The following is a 17,500-nucleotide window of genomic DNA, read 5'->3' as shown; positions in this document are numbered from 1 at the left end:
TTAACAACATTGTTAATGTTTCCTTCATTGTAAAAACTACCAAATCAACAGTTAAAAGAATTTTGAGCCGATAGCTGTTACGGCCTTGGCAAGATCGATGGAGACAGCGATCTGATAGCGTATTCACCACCCAAATAGCTATGTGGAATTCTCTCATGTAGAAATTAAATGTCGTTTGAACTTTGGCCGAGGTCATTATTTACTTTTAATGATGTTTAGATACGAATGATGTTTAATGATGTTTATATTGGTTTTGGGTCGTCCTTTCCGCATATCTCGTGGGATTGTAAGTTGGAGAGACAGCCGTGATGGCGGGGAGGGGTTTGGAATTCTCTCAAGCAGGGATTCATCCCGTGTCCTTATAAACGGTCTTTGTTCGAGGTCACCGAGTTCGATCGGTGCAGCCGTGCAGCGATCGGTGCAGCCGTTTGCGTGGCACACGGGAAAACAACATTGTCACAATGAAAACATCGTCACAATGAACGTTATGCGAACGCGAATGTTATGCGGGAGTCCAAACCTGAGAATGCTGGAGACCAAAGCTGAATTTGGGAGAGACAAAAGCCTATTTTACTTCTGGAGATCCCAGGATTACCCACCCAAAATATCGTTGCGATCGGTTCAGCAGTTTTTACGGTACCTTCGAATGGACAGACAGACAGACGGATAGACATTTGGTGAATTATAATAAGATTTGGCTCCATTCATTGTTCCCTCTATCCTTGCAAGTCTCCCAGTCCCTTTCGCTGAAAAGCATCCCCATAGCATAATGCTGCCACTGCCATGCTTCACAGTAGGGATGGTGTTAGTTGGGCGATGCGCTGTGCTGGATTTCCATCAGACAAAGCACTTTACATTCAGGCCAAATAATTTTATTTTTCCTCTCATCAGACCACAGAATATTTTGTCTCATGCTCTCAGTCTTTCATGTTCCTTTTTGCAAACTCCAGGCGTGCTGTCATGTGCCTTTTTCTCAGGAGTGGCTTCCGTCTGGACACTTTCCCATAAAGCCGAGATTTGAAGTGCTGCAGAGACTGTTGTCCTTCCGGCAGGTTCTCTCATCTCAGCCAAGGAACTCTGTAGTTCTGTCAGAGTTGTCATTGGGTTCTTGGTCATGGTCACCTCCCTGACCAAGGTCCTTCTTACTCATTTGCTCAATTTGGTCAGATGGCCAGCTATAGGAAGAGTCTGGGTTGTCCCATATTCTTTCCATTTCCTAGTGATGGAGCTCACTGTGCTCTGGGGAACTTTCAACACTCTAGAAATTGTTTTATACCTTTCCCCAGATCTGTCTCCTCACAATTCTATCTCGGAGTTCTATGAACAGTTCCTTGGACTTCATGGTAGAGTTTCTGCTCTGACATGCACTCTTAACTGTGGATCCTTATATCGAAAGCTGTGTTTCTTTCTCAATCATGTCCAATCAATTGAATTGGCCACAGGTGAATTCCAATCAAGTTGTAGAGACATCTCAAGGAGGATAAATGTAAATTGGATGCACCTGAGCGTCACAGCAAATGGGTTGAATACTTATTATTGACTCGACATTTCAGCTTTTCATTTTTGATTAATTTTTAATTTTAATCATTTTTTAATTTAGATTCTGAAAAAGAAATCCACTGGCATTATGGGTTATTTTGTGTAGATTAGTGACAAGAAATCTCAATTTAATCCATTTTAATTTCAGGCTGTAACACAGCAAAATGTGAAAAAGTCAAGGTGTGTGAATACTTTCTGAAGGCACTGTACACCCTCTCCCTGCAGGAGTGGCAGGAAGGGTCATCTTATTGTCCTCTCTGGGGTATATGGATTACATTAGATCTAGGCTCGGTATCGTTATTCTGTGGGGGACACAATAAGCATAGAATGCCTCAATAACGTTGGGTTTCCTCCCCTTCATTTTAGTGCTAAACAGCAGTTGCAACTGTTTAAAAAGTAATCAAATGCGTTTATGGTTGATAATGTTTTTTTTACATCCAGTAGGGGTGCGCCAGCCACTAAACCCCATGATAATCTATTTATACACGGTAACACGGCGTTTGTCCAAGAAAAAAAAAATTGAAAAAAAAAATTGTGTTGAAGTTGTTGAATAAATTAAGCGAGTTTGTTGAGGATTTGATGACCATTTATAAAGGTTATGTTGGAACACCCGTCGAATACACTGTCCCAGTTTGGAATGCAGGTCTAACAGATAGATTACCAGCTCAATAATAACCTCTGCCACCAAAGGTGGATGAGAAGTTATAAATGTTGCTGAAAAGCCACGGGAACTGTGAGAAGTTATAAATATATTATTTTTGTTCCGGGGCCACAAGAAAAATCATACTAGATTTTTGCATCCATTGCTAATAGTTGAAGCGTACATGTGTGTGTGTTAGTTATATCCACGACCGACGATAGAATGTACGCACACGAAATGGTATGAACCCGACACCTTTCAATCAAGGCTATAGCTTGTATTCCTATATTTTTTGCGAGTGCGTTTTGCATTAAGGGACACAGCAAGTATGGTTAACCATTTTTAGTAAGGGCATTTTATGAGATATTTCACAAATCTGTTAACTAAATTGTTACCAAAAAATTTCTTCACCAATATGTTTGTAAAGGTGTGTAATAACATGTGTTAAAATGTTGAAGTTCAACTCCCGTGGGAAACCCAGAAAAAAAGCTGTTGAATTCGGGTACCGAAAAATTATTTTCGAGAATTTTTATTTTTTTTAATCGGCCCTTAAGTAACTTATGAGAGGTCAAATAAGGGTTTTTCATGATTCTGAGTTGATTGTTAACATTTATATTTTCACTTTTACATTTACACACAAAGTAGCTTTTATTTCACATACATATATAATACTCAAGAGTTATTTCTCATTCACAATGTCAGAAGTTTCAACAGTCATTGTCTATGTCTTCTTCAGACTCAACAACATCATGACTGCAGTTTCTGCATGTAATGCCATTACAGACTCCACAGGCCGAGATGCACGTGACCCCATTCTTCTTGCAGCTGCATCGCCGGTTGCTGCAATCTCCATGACAATTACAGCTCGTGAACTGCAATAGCTCCTCAGGAGCCGTGGGGTCCAGTGTTGGAACTGGCTCATACCCATGCACACCTATTGTCCATCCATAGTCACTGGGGTTCAGAGACATGCTCTGTAGAAGGATCCAGTCCCGGGTCTGCAGGTAGGCACGGAGTGAATGTTGTGCAGCTGCACCCTCTGTTGGAGGTAGAGTCTCTGGTTTGATCACCCACCCCGCTGCCCAGAGTGTGTCACCTGGAGTGAGGAGTGGCTGATCATGAGCCAGGGAGGAGGAAAGCTCAGCGAGGGGGAGAAACATGATCGCGTTCGTTCCTATCTGTTTCCTGTTCGTAAATGGAATAATCTTTACTTCAGTTCCTCTCAGGATCTTAGCTTTGTCGAGTGCCTTCAACTTCACCCGGGGGAAAGCTGCTGTTGTCTGTGGATCTGGCAAAGGTGGTGCCAGAGAGGTGACTTCGATCCAACCCATTGAGTGAAAGGGAGTGTTTCCATGAATAGAGACAATGTTTAAATCTATATTGTCTCCAACAAACTGAGTGACTGCATTGTTTGTTTCCCCAACCTCCATAAAGACCACCTGATCATTACTTGACAATTCACTTTCACTGGCTGGCACTTTGGCTGTCATCACTGATTGATCCTCAAGCGCAGCATCAACCGCAACCTCATCATTGATCTGTTCATCGGTTTCCTCCACAATGGTGTCAAGAGTGCCAGAAGTATCTGGAACATCATCTCCACTCCTACTATTAAGGAAGCAGTATTTGTAGTTTTGTGTCTCCGTGTAAGACTCAGTGTATCCCAGCCGGTGGAACTTGTTGAGCATCCATTTTGACCCAAATCTATGATCAAGTTGTATGGCAAGCCCCATTTGGTGTGGCAATACTCCAGACCGAGGTCGACAGGCCTTAATAAAATTCTGCCCCCAAACGGCAACTCTTTCGTCTGTCTTGACAATCGGTCTCAAGAACATCTGAAGGCTTGCAGGAACAAGTGTCAGCTGACTATCGATGTCAGTCATACTGTGTGTGGTGGGGTATGACTTTGGACCTAAATCAATCAAGGCAATATCATTGGATATGAACTTGAGTGCCGTCTTTATGATCTGAGTCTTCTCATCTCCATGGTCAAGATTAGCATGATGCTCTCGCAGAATATTGTCGGTGCCATCTTTGAGACAGAGTACATCTGCCCTTCTTTCCTGTGTTGTGAAATACAAGGTGTCTTCGTATTTCTCTAGAAGTTTTATCTTTAGCCAATGCTTTGAATAAGAAAGGCTCTTCTCTGGTGACTGATCAAACTCCTGCAGCTTTTCATGGACTTGGTCCATGTTCATTACCCCATGCTCTAATTCTGAGTCTAACCATTCGCAGAATTCAATAAAAACTGCCTCTCGCTCCTCATCAATACTCCTCTGTCCTCTCTTCCTTTTTCCTTCCTCATCAGTCTTGGACAAACTGTCACCTCTCGCAAACATAAGTTTGCATCGCAAATGGTACAGTGTTTCTTCTGCTACCAAGTCGTTGATCCCTTCCAGGCGTCCAGTGACTTCAGTGCCCCAGTCATCCCCGCGACTCCGTGCTGTCTTCAGCAAGCTTGGCTTCAGTGTATCTGCAGTCAAATTATCTGGCACTCTGCATTTCTTTCTAGCTTGTGCTGGATTATTTTTGTAGAGCTGGGCTGGTTGGTTGCAAAGAATGCATACATCCTTATACAGGAGATCAACTGACTGTGATCTTCTAGAACTGCAGCCAGTTGATGAACTGAACTCACAAGTAGTGCGTCTTCTCTTCAACTTTGATGACTCTTTCTCTGCCTTTGATGCTTGAGCCGACTTCTTGGTGGTTGCAACAAAGTTGTTGTACAGATCATTTTTACACTTCTGGTGGTACCTCAGTTTTCCTTCCTTTTGAGCCTCCTTCATACGTTCCACAACAGTAACATTTTCGACAGTTTCTGCTTGTTTCAATAAAGTTGAGTATCCCTTTGGAGTTGCCTGTATGAGCCTTTCAGCTGGTGTATCCGAGCATGCACAGATGAAGCAATTGAGCACAGGTGGAGTAACGTCTTCATCCATATTGCTAGACTCCATGTCCTGCAAAGTAGAAAATGAGATATATTTAGAAATTATTTTTCCACAAAGGAGTGTCTGTGGTGAAATATAAATGTTAACAATCAACTCAGAATCATGAAAAACCCTTATTTGACCCCTCATAAGTTACTTAAGGGCCGATTAAAATATAAAAAAATTCTCGAAAATAATTTTTCGGTACCCGAATTCAACAGCTTTTTTTCTGGGTTTCCCACGGGAGTTGACCTTCAACATTTTAACACATGTTATTACACACCTTTACAAACATATTGGTGAAGAAATCTTTTGGTAACAATTTAGTTAACAGATTTTCATATGTTTCCCTTACTATTTGAAATTGCCACTCTTTCATTTAAATGCAGAAAATGATGTTTAAAAGACTTTGAATCACACGTTTCACACTAGCATCGGCAGGTTAAAAGTGCCCCAAGAGGAGAACCGAGTCAGTGTAAATACACACTCAGCGATTGTGCAAAAGGCCTCGTTTAACATCCATACATCAATTTGAAAGTCACGTATTAGTACATTTAGAATGTGCAAATTATTTGCTATGTGTGAATGATCTTACCACGGCAATGATGAGTGGATATGTCCGAGTTATACGTGCAGTTTGAAATTGTGAGCATTTTTCCTACTTTGTAAAAACAATTTACTCTCAGTGTGCATATAAAATCGTCATCTAATGCAGATTTCTGCTACATTGAACGATTTTTGCAGTTATTTAATACCTTATTTAATTATTTATTTATTTATTTTTTGATGAATTTATAAGTACCAGGTTCTCTTCTATCTACTAACCTGCATGCTCTAAGCACATTTTGCCATTAAATGGAATTGACATAGGACATTTATCATTTACAGGATGGAAGGCAAGAGGTACATAATGGGCAGGATATTCATTCAGTTCAGACAAGTTGCTGGAAATACGAGATAACTTTGATATAGCCTTCTTCATGAGGCACATCAATTGCCAGCAGCTCATGCATTTGAAGAAAGTAGTTTGAGGCATTCGCAGACTCAAGACCTAAATATTTATTTGGCTTCAAAGACATATACATTACAAAGCAAGAAATAAAAAGCACCAACTGTTAGTCTACAGTAAGAGGCAAGTGTACCTGGGCCAATTTTACAAATCCTGAAAGCGAGCCCGCATCAAAGTCAAATTTTGATTAAAATAAATAAATCCTAAATATGGACCTGGTTGCAATACTGTGCAATGTTCAAAACAAAGTTCATTGTTGAGAAGTTGAAAGTTCATAAACAACTGCATTATTAACTCCATAGCAACAGGAAACAAAAAGGTAAACCCGTATTCACGTTACAGTGTGGTCAGAGCGAGCTTGCGGGGGTGTCAAGTAACTGGTTAATTCCAAAGCGTTCCGAATACTTCGCACAAAAAGCTGTCCGGAACAGCCTTTCCTGTGTTGTCGCGCTCTCAATGAAAAAACTGTGTGTTTTCTGGACATTTGGAGCTCCACAAATATTTTTCTTAAAGTAGCCATAGTGGCCATTCTGTGGGGGTTCATCCATCATCCAAACGCAAACTGGAACGGCGTTACGTTGGGTCGTTTAGCAAACACGGCAGGCATGCCAGAATACACTTTGCGTGTTAGAGGCAGCGCCAAAAGGGTTTTTTTTGTTTTTTTTTAAATAAGTGGCTTGTTGGGCAACTACAATTCAGCCTTTTCATGACCAATTTCCAGAGATCAAATCATGCAAAATAGTTCTTCAAGAAGCCATTTGTCCGGAAAGCAGGTAATAAAACTCAATGTGTTCAGGGATTTTTATATTTAAGTACCTAATCCCCTTGGCTTTACCGTTTACTTGACAACTTTGAAAATACATGGAGGTCAAAAAACTTGGGGTTTGGGATCTAGCTATCTTGTAGGAATGTATGGTTGAAGAACTCTTTCAAAAACATTGCGCAAGTGATGGAAGCGCTGAATAGTCCTCAAAGCTCATCACGTGATGCGCAGTGCACACAAGCGCCCACGGTGCACGCCTCGGGGTGCCGCCTGACGAAGCATACAAACACACACGCATCTGGCTTTGGGAGGGACATACAGGGAGGTTGGCATTAAGAGGGCGAGTGTGGATAGGCTGAGGGAGGGTTAAGGGAAGAAAGGGGGTATGGGGTCAGAAAACAAAGGCCAATCCTTTCTGGGCCGGCCAATACGCCGCTGCCCTCAATATAAGCAAACTCTGAAGTCAGCACCGAATACATACTACAGCTTCTCCAAGGACATTTTCTGTGCAAATAATTACTTCCATCGTTCTGACTTTGAGCAATCAGGATCTATGTGAAGAATTTGGGGAATGGGTTAGTTTGAAGTGGCACGGTGATGAAGTTTTCCCAAGCGCATCAACTACTTAGATAAAAATCAAATTGTCCAAAGTTATGTAACCGCAGAACTATTTGATTCATGAATACATATACAATGGTTCAAATTTTTTCGAGATTTCAGTCATCCAAATCCTGTATTACGCTCTCCCAACTATCCTCGCATCTTTTTTGAGTCCATCAAGATCTGGCTGATGGTCTACACAGCCACTGATAAAGGCCACTCTGTTGCCGCAAACAGTGCACACTGAACCTGCCTTTTTGATAAGATCGCGCTTGCATCGGTGGCACTTTAACAATATTTTTCATTTTTGCTTTCACATTACCGATAATAGGAAGCACAAAAACGGTGCCCAAGCTCTCCTTTAAATACAAACCGTTTTCCACGCAATCTTGTCACAATCAAAACTGGCAGCTCCGACCTTACGAACACAAGGTGCAGAATGTCCAGGTTGAGCATCATTCACCTCTTGTCCCACGGATCGGATCCAAAATTTTGCACGGCACTTCGACAATTGAGTTCGAATGCAGCGTTAAATCCTTTGTGACTGGAAAAATATTATTTCGGTAATTACTCTGTTCGAGTTCTTTCCACGCTCAAAAGCAAATCAACTTTCCCAATCTGTTCCAGTAGGATAACCGATGCTTTGGTGAAGGCACTTGCAGCAAACTTTGGTTGAATATAAACCAAAAACTTGCACGCAACGAGACAAAGAGCCCCTGCACGTTTACTGATTTTAGTTTAAATCCATGCGCAAACAACATACAAGAAATATCCTCAAGCTGATTGCTGCTGCCCTCCGTTAAGAGATCATAAAAGCACGGTGTTTCATGCCGATGTAGATATGATTTGGGGCTGCACACGCATGCACACACTCACGCACGCACACCTCATTGTTGCCGGAGGCACGACCAGTAGCAGCTGTGAGCTTGTCGGCAATCTGCTGTCAGCAACAAGGAGCATCCCAAGGGAAACGGGAGCTGGATATTCCCATGATCCCTAATGGGGTACGCCTGCCCCAGGGTAACTCTCAGAATGAAGGCAACAAAAGTTGGAAGGATTTCAGAAACAATAAGGAACAGGGGTGACGAGTGTTTCTAAGAGATGCAGCTCTGGGCTCAGCAAAAGGTAATCCCGTGTAAACAGATAAGTTGACACTTGGCAAGAGCAGATGGCTTCTCTTTTATGTTATCCAAGCATGTTGGACGTTTCACGGTGAGGGCTTTTTTGTTTTAATTTTTAAGTTGTTCTGCTCGAGTGCCCTTCCAGGCAGCCAAGTAACGAACCCGGGCAAAGGCATACCAAAGGACTGTTCACACCCCGACAATGCCAAAGCTAAGCGAAGAATAAGCTGCTGTTATTGCTCGTCTAAATCGTACAGGAACTTCATGGTTCTAGCCAACCATGGTGCGAGTAGAAACTCCAAAGCTCTTTAAATGGCGAGACTAGGCTAAATAACACGCATGAAATATAATAGCAGCATTTTCGTCATCAATTATTGTCTTACGCAATCAAAGTGCACTAAGGAAAATGGTTCCAGGTTAACCATAACATCAGATTCCCACTAGTGATGACTTCAATAAGTTTGCTATATGGTCAAAGTGACTACGGTTTGGGCTGGTGGAACGTGAAAAGACTGGCTTCGCTTGTGATGACACGTTACATAGCGCCCCACCGTGGAGCTATGGTCAAAAGGCAAACAACTGGCATCAAGAAAAGTCGAGATGACCCGAGAGAGAAATATTTGCACACAAGTTAGAAATAACCAATCAAAAATGTAAGAGAAGGAACGTGTCTTACTTATGGTAACCTCAGCTTGATAAAACGATTCTAAATGACATTCTTCAAAAATAACTTCAACATCAATATAACAAATGAAACAATGTGGCGACTTTATTTATTTAGTCCACATATATTTGTGAGTTAAGCAACAACAAGTTTTCAATAGACTTGATCAACTGTGCTGGCCTTTTAAAGAAATCAGTATGCCATTGTGGCGACAAATTTTCAGACTTGGAAAACTTTTGAGATGGTGAGCATTTGAAATGTCCTTTGAAATGCTTCAGGTCTGTTCAAGATAATTCCCATGGCCCATGCGTCAAAGTTCTGCAAGCACTTCTGACAGCGATGGAATGCAGTCCAGAAATGAAACGAGCAATGACTGCATGATATGTCCACAGTGAGCACCATTTCCTAATGATATACCGTGTATGATATAGTGTCGATCCACTGAACCTTACCACGACACAATACATGTTTCCTGTAAAACAAAAGGCCTTCTCATGATGCCAAGAATCAAGCCAGAGAGAGAGAGAGAGAGAGAGAGAGATGGCAACAGAGAGACACAGACAGACAGACAGACAGACAGACAGAAAGAGAGACCAGTCCTGCAAAGCTACCTAGCTTGCTAAAATAAACCAGAGACCCATTTGCAACATGGGCAAGTCTCGAAGCACGTTCGAATGACCATTGATGGCACTATCATAGACAGGAGAGCAATCACAGTAAGTGAGCAAAATCAATTACCGTTTAAAAATAATAATTTTAAACAAGACCAAGCACCACCCCCCTAGGCCCTTACTCGCTCCCCATCTCCCACCCCACCCCTTCCTAGCCATAACATCAGATTCCCTCCAAACTTTATATTCTTTTAAAACATCCTCCAACCCAAACCCCAACCTATATATTCTCTCAAAACATCCCTGAACAGCACCGCCACCCCTCCTCCCCCCTTCCACAACCACCGCTCCCACTCCACCTCCATCTATACCTCATCTTTCCAGACATGCTCCCCTTTCACAGAATCTCCAAAGTACAGCAGAGCAGCGTCAAACCATACCACCAAGTTTGTGAGCTCGAGAGTAAATACTTAAGGCTAACAGCTGGAACAGATCAAATAAACCGAGCTGCTCTCTGTCCACGGCCAGGGCTTCCCAGGCAAACCTGCTACGGATATCAAATAAATTATACGACATCCGCTGGTCTCCCACTAACAAATCTGTTCATTCACAATCACAAACAAGGTTTAAAGAATAAACAGAAAACCTACTGCTTGCATTTTGATGATCATTTACGATAAATATTTTTTGCCCCCATTTCAAATTCTCAATGATAAAAAAACAAAAAAAACACTAAATCATTTCCAAACAGCCTTTGTAGGCTGACAGGATGAAATGCAGATATAGCACCTCCCTTGAGCTGCTTGGTCTAGGTGCATTTCTCAGATTGGTGCATCGCAGGCAAGGCATAGCAACGCAAAGTGTGCGATCCCACAGGCGGAGATGAAGCCGGGTTTCCCGTCTGCTAGCATTATTTAGTGGATGTTAAAGATCCCACGGTGTCTTTCGTGAAGAGTAGGCGAGTTATCGTCGGCACCCTGAAACAAATCACAAATTGCTGCCACCTTTAGTCGAAAGTCTTGCCTAGCCAACAACAGAAAGACTTAAACCCAAAACTTTGCCCATCTGACCCCACAATAAGTTGGGAATAATTGGGACCTTTATAATTGTAGTACTGTAGTACATCATGTTGAAGCTGAAGGGAAAGGTGTATGCTGCATGTGTGAGAAGTGTTATGATTTATGGGAGCGAGACATGGGTATTGAACGTAGAGCAGCAACGAAGGCTGGAAAGGGTGGAAATGCGAATGGTTCGGTGGATGTGCGGAGTATCGTTGAGAGAGAGGAAGACAAATGATGAATTGCGAAAGATGATGGGAATAGAGCCTGTGATTGATGCTGTGAAGAGGAACAGGTTGAGATGGTTTGGTCATGTGTTGAGGAAGGATGATAGTGACTGGTTGAGAAGAGTGATGGAAATGAATGTAGAAGGAAGTAGAGGGCGGGGAAGACCGAGAAAGACTTGGCTAAAGATGGTGGAAGGAGAAATGCGGGCAAGGGGGTTAACAAGGAGAGATGCAGAAAATAGGGCAAAATGGAGAACATTGTCATGGGGGACCGCAAGGCTAACCTCTGCTCTAGCAGGGAAAATGGCCTTTAAATGCCTGTTGTTGTTGTGTTGTATAATTGGAGTACTGTATTAATGGTAACAGCAATGGTAATAGACGTGTTCGTTGTGGTGGTAGAGAAGGAAATCAAAAATGAAAAGTTTTGCTCTCCATTCAAATGTCGTAATAAGTTTGAATAGAAACTGGAATGGCACTCGGTAGAGCACACACCTCTGCCAGGTTGCACAGTTTACGTGTCGCATCCACTGATAGGCAGGATCTGCATCCGGACATGAACTAAAATCCAATCCGCTTGTTCTTGTCATCTACCCAAATCATCCACCTCGTTTGTCATAATCCATCCGCAACTTTTTGAGATCACTCAGCGGTGAAGAATCACTTAAAAAAAAAAATCTAGTCGCCACATTCGGATCTGGATCTTCACCAAAATCGAATGGATTCATCCTTGTCACACACCCAACCTGGTCCACCAAGTATCGTCTGAATCCGTCAATTAACAGAAAAACAAGGGGTGAAAAATAACCTCCGTCCACCTTCGGTGGTGGACCCAAACACACGTATTGCAAAGGATGTTTTCCAGAACGAGAATGGTTCTCAAAAGACAAGTGGTGACCACAACAAAATACCTTCAATGAGATGTTCCCATTGAGTGAGCATTTTCTCCCTTTAAATAAGCTGTCACCAAATATTACAAGTCAATTTTCCATGTCCAAAGCTAAAATATACTTCATGCATGTAATACATACATCAAATATTACGTGTATAATCACAAATTCGGGTTCACTATGAAATGACACTGGCTCCTGACATCCCGCACAGTGAAGAAAGTCAAAACTCGAGAGTGAAAGCACCACCAAATAGAGGTAGGTACGTCTTAGGTCCAAGGTGTCAACAACCGAGGCGTCTTTATTCGGGACAATGTTGACAATGTGTGCCAAGCAATAAATACCCTCCGAGGATGTGGTGAGTAAAACGGGCTGGGAGGAGGGCGCTGTGTGCCCGTGGTGGATCTGCGTCATATTCCATCATCACATGACTATATGTAGAATGTGTGGATGGTTGCGAGAGTCGCGAGGTATATTTACCTCCCCCACCGATATGAAGGTGGACGGAAGTCATGTATTCAACCTTGTTTGTTTGATTGTGAGCATGATATCTCAAAACGTTATAGACCGATTCAGACGAAACTCGGCAGACAGGTTGGGTGTGTGACAAGGACGAATTGATTCAATTTTGGTGAAGATCCAGGTCCTGACCGGCCAATCAGTGGGATACAAAACATTAATTTTCAGCCTCGTGGAGGTATGTGCTCTACCGAGTGCAGTTCTGGTCTTTTCTTTGTTTTTAACTTTCTTCTTCGAGTGTGTACACCTGTGAACGCATGCATGTGCCCAAGCTTGTGTGCATGCGTGTTGTCAAAACTTCAGCAATTTGCAACCGATTTTCCTACTGTCTGGATCATCAGCTGGGAATGACCATTATTAATCAAGGTTTTGACCCTTTCAGCAGAGAACAAAAAATAAAACAAGAAGAAGAAGAAAGAGGCACAGGTAGAGGAAGGAGGCACCGAGAAGCACAAATAACCATATATTGACACATGGGAAAGCAATGATAAAAACAACACATTTCACCAGGTGTTGTGGAGGATTGCCTACAAGCGATGGCACTGCTCTTCAAGAGGAGTAAATGGATCATCATGGAAGACCCATGTTGCTGGAGCTCAAGAAGAAGACAAACTATCCTCAATCTCCTCTCAACATTGGTGGCTCTCGGTCATAGGTTGGCAACCTGTGGCTCTTTCAGGACTTTCACACGGCTCCTGACAACTTTAAAATAATTAAATATCCCGTTTCATTGATATGACCTCACATGAGCAGTCTCTATATGTTTATTGTATTCCTTCAAAGAGAGAGAGGGAAAGTTCGTGAGAGACACAGACAAAAAGACAGTGAGTGGTATTAACGCAGATTTGTAAAGCATGAGGAAATAGAAGTAAAAAGTTTGTGAGCATCCTGCAGTAAACATGTATTGCATTACATGTGTATGTTATCCATATGGGGTTACATAAGTATGGTTTGACATTATTTGATAAGTACCATCTCATATGTACAGTATCTAGATTGCGGCTCTTATAATATTTAGTTTTTTTAAACTGAATTTGAAGATGGCTCTTGGTATTTTAGTTGCCGACCCGGGTCTTGGTGATGAAGCAAAAGCCGCGCTCCCCGAGAGCGTTGTTCAACCTTGCACAGAAATATCTCTGGGAGCAATCCGTTGACGTCCATCGGCTTCGCAACTCTGTCAATGTGATAACAAGGCAACAACAACAACCACGTGTAGTTCCAGTTTCCATTTCCAACCCTCTCCCTTTCGACCCTTCCTTCGTTCCTCCCTCCCTACCTCCCAAGCACCCTTCCACTTCCCTATACAGATAAAGTTATTTTACCATTGGTGCACACTGCCCATGTAGTCCCAGGTGAAGACCACTCGATGGTCAGAACTTTGGACCTGAGCCTTACCTAAGGGTGAATGCAATAGTTGGTGTTTTCACTATGAGGCATGATTCCTCCTAACTGCAAAATTATTTCCCAAGAAGGCCCAAGGGTTGGGTGATAATTATATTTTCAACTGGACAGTTCATAAAACATGTTACCCCACCCAGTCTTGTGAAAAAGGACAGGGGAAGGCTGTTTTCAACTATTGCGTTGCATTTCCGAGCACAATATATATTTATTTCCTACGAGTCATTATTTAGTCTCGATCTCAATATCCCTCAATGCTGAGTGCGAGCAGCACATTTGATTCATAGAGATGGCGTAAAAATGTTGTCCATGTGCTGCTCAGCAGGAGGTTTTTGGAAGTGACAAGACGACTTGTGTTATATCAGTGTTCACGTATATAATTCAATTGAAATAAAATAAAACCTTTAACGGATGTAGAAATAAAAACCTTTTTTTCGGAAGTTCACCCCAGCTGATGCACCGGCTTTTACACCACTTTACACGCAGGGTAAATAGATGGGTCTCTCAAGACATTCCACTGTACCATGTTTACTGGCCAAGCCTGCGAAATGATTGTCAACCTCTGGCTGTGTCGGTGCTCTTTCCTCTTACTTTTTAAAAGTGCAGCACAAGCAAAAGATCTGCACATACCATTTTTCAAGTCTTTGGTATCACTAAACGGATGTTCGAGCCACCCAGCTCCCGGACTCAAAAAGGGCACTCGCCATTACGCCAATGAAACCGATAAATCCATGGGATGCCAGACTAGCAGAACCACACCAACCTATTCTCCCCAACCCCGAAAGTATTGACGTCACATGTAAATACTGCATACATAAATACAATACATACAGGAACACATATAATACATAGTTTCAAAATCTCAGCCAAGGAAGTATTTATGACAACTTGTTGGTTGTGCTCTCTACCTCTTCCAGCAAGAGCAATATTAGTAGTGATGAACAACAACATGTGACAGACGAGTGCGATGGAGTTGTGATTAGCTTGTCCATGCCACAATGTGCCTCTTCATCATACCAAGTCACACAGAATTATAAACTGCTTTGTTTAGAGGGTCCATTGAATACAAAAATCTGCAGAATCCACAATCGATGACCCCAATCTGGTCGTTTGAAAGCTCTAACACTTTTATGCGGCTTCTGCTAGCTTTTGCCAAGATCTGTTCGGCCACACAGATATTTCTCTGCTGTTCAAGGTATGCCACATGCACCTCATCATTCTCGTCACCCAATTTCTGTATGTCATACAAAAGCATATCTGTGAAGAACCCTGCAATACACACGAGTTATCGGTTTGATCACACACTACACTATCATGGATACCAATTACAAAAACAGATTACCTGCGTCCATTTCTTCCCGTGCAAAGCTGACGTCGGTTGCAGGTAGCACCTATTTCAATGAGGTGATGCATTCCAAACATTATTAGGTTGATTTTTTTTCTCGATATGGACTTAAAACTGTGAACAGAAGGGGAAATACTATGTGGTTGTAAGTAATTTGGCGACATACTTGTCCAAACCATCATCTTCGACTTGTTACGTTTCAGCATACAAGTTTTTCGTAGCAGTTTAAGAAATAGCCAAGAAGAAGAAGAATTACCAAGCAGACGATATCAGCGCAAGTTCAATTTGAAGTTGGTTAAATACAGATTTGCTATGTGATGGGCAAAATAGCGTGGCATCAGCTGCCAAAATATGATGCTTCTAATTTATTAATCAAAAAAAACAAAAAACATAGCTGGTTCCCATGAAAATTCATTTTTATTCCTCGTTGTAAAAAAAAAGAAAAGAAATGTTGAATCTTCCCAGTTTAAGTATTTATGGAACTAATTTTTTGAACCTGCAGTCAAAATGTCTCTTCGGTCGTGTTACCGTGATCAATAAATCAAACACCCCAATCCAGAATAAAACAATGCAGTCAATACTTGCGTACATAAATTAACTCGTTGATTTCATCTCTGATGTGTGTTCAGACCTTACTGAAAGAGACTTTATGTTGAGGTTTTTAAGAATAGCAACCATCTTTTGTTATGACTGCCAACTTAGGTATTCAAAAAGAGGCCATTATTGCAGACCTGCTATGCCAATGGATTCCACAATTCGTGGATCGGCCTTAAAACATCTGTTTTGATACCCTCCCATCAAATAAAGATATATATATATATATATATATATATATATGTATGTATGTATGTATGTATGTATGTATATATATATACATGTATGTATGTATGTATGTATGTATGTATTGTTACGTGGTCCTCCCGGTGACTACCTGGTCTCGGTGACCCCCGGACCGTGAGAGGAACTCTGCCAGAAAGATCTATGATTTATACGCTTTCGTAACGCAATCAATATGAATTCCAGTCAATAAGAAACCCCACACCAAGGATCCGGAGTAATCAATAATATATTCCCCCAAGGAATCAACAACCATCAACAATCAACAATCAATCACTACGATGGCCATCTTACATATGTGTCCCCCCCTGTCCCCACTCACGACCACTTGGGCCACTGTCCCTCACAATGGCTCTCTTCTCCGCACACGGGCGGTTGAACGAACACCGGGCAGACGTGCTCCAAACGCACGTCTCGTACCGGGGACAGCTGCTGCAGCGCACACCTCCTTGCCAAGCAACGGGGCAAAACCAAGCGCTTGCAACGCGCGCGAGGCCCAAGGTGCGACCCGTACGCGTCCTTGTAGACGGTGAGGCGAACTGTGCCGGACGCTTGGTTCCGTGCACGAACCCACGGCGACTTGACGTGTAAATGGGTAATTACACGTCCCGGTAACTCCTCTCGCCAGACGGGCTTTTAAACGCAGCATTCCCCACGCTGCTCAATATCGATACCGCTCTTCTCGGCGCTGGGCGAGGAAGAAGAAGAGAATCGCCGCTTCTCCCGGACCTCGTGTCTTTTCTTCTTCCGTTTCCGGTCTCCTTTTCCCCAGAAGGGCTCCTGACCCTTTAATCACAACAACCTTTAATCGACTACACATTCATAAGCAAAGATCTGAATAGTAATTCACATAAATCCGTAACACTCCCCCCCTTCAGGAAAGAAAGTTTGAACCCAGCGAAAACTTTCTTTGCCGGCCAACTTGGATAAACAAACCAGATAACTCACACCCCCAAATCATCAGTTCCCCCCGGGCACAATTATCACTTAAAAATAAAGCAACAAAATTTCACCAAAACCCCTAGATTAATTCACTCTGGACCAAGCGTCCACCACTTCTAGTTTCCCTTGAATGACGGTTAAGAGGTGGTGACCAAAGCCCCAAAGTTAAACCTCTCGATAGCACTTTTTCGGGAGGCCCAGCTGAGTATTCCCTACATGGACGCCTTAAGGAATGTGGAGTTCACGGTTAGTCCGGGGAGGAAAGTTCATTACATGGACGCCTTTAAGAACGTAGAGTTCACGGTTAGTCCGTGCAGGAAAGTTCACTACCTGGGCGCCTTTAAGAATGTGGCGTTCACGGTTAGTCCGTGTAGGAGCCCCGGCTCGGCGGCTCCACCGTATATAGTGCTTCA

General features: G+C 42.5%; 1 protein-coding gene across 10 annotated transcripts in view; it reads right to left on the bottom strand.

Annotated features, from left to right (window-relative positions):
- LOC137439047 (protein phosphatase EYA1) overlaps nucleotides 1-17,500 on the bottom strand; it is a 267,871-nt gene that overhangs the window by 206,004 nt on the left and 44,367 nt on the right. For 4 of the 10 annotated variants that reach the window (XM_078767695.1, XM_078767697.1, XM_078767694.1 and 1 more), the window contains exon 3: nucleotides 2,657-5,136. The exons of the other annotated variants lie outside the window; for them this stretch is intronic. In XM_078767695.1, the coding sequence (XP_078623821.1) occupies nucleotides 2,887-5,136 (2,250 nt within the window). In that variant the 3' untranslated portion in view covers nucleotides 2,657-2,886. Of the gene's footprint in view, nucleotides 1-2,656; nucleotides 5,137-17,500 lie in introns of those variants that run through there. 10 annotated transcript variants of the gene reach the window in all.

This window comes from Myxine glutinosa, chromosome 13 (genome assembly GCF_964187855.1).
Source record: "Myxine glutinosa chromosome 13, kmMyxGlut1.1, whole genome shotgun sequence".
Classification (NCBI taxonomy): Eukaryota; Metazoa; Chordata; class Myxini; order Myxiniformes; family Myxinidae; genus Myxine; species Myxine glutinosa.
The sequence above is the reverse complement of the archived record's forward strand: the minus strand, read 5'-3'. Positions and strand labels throughout refer to the sequence as shown.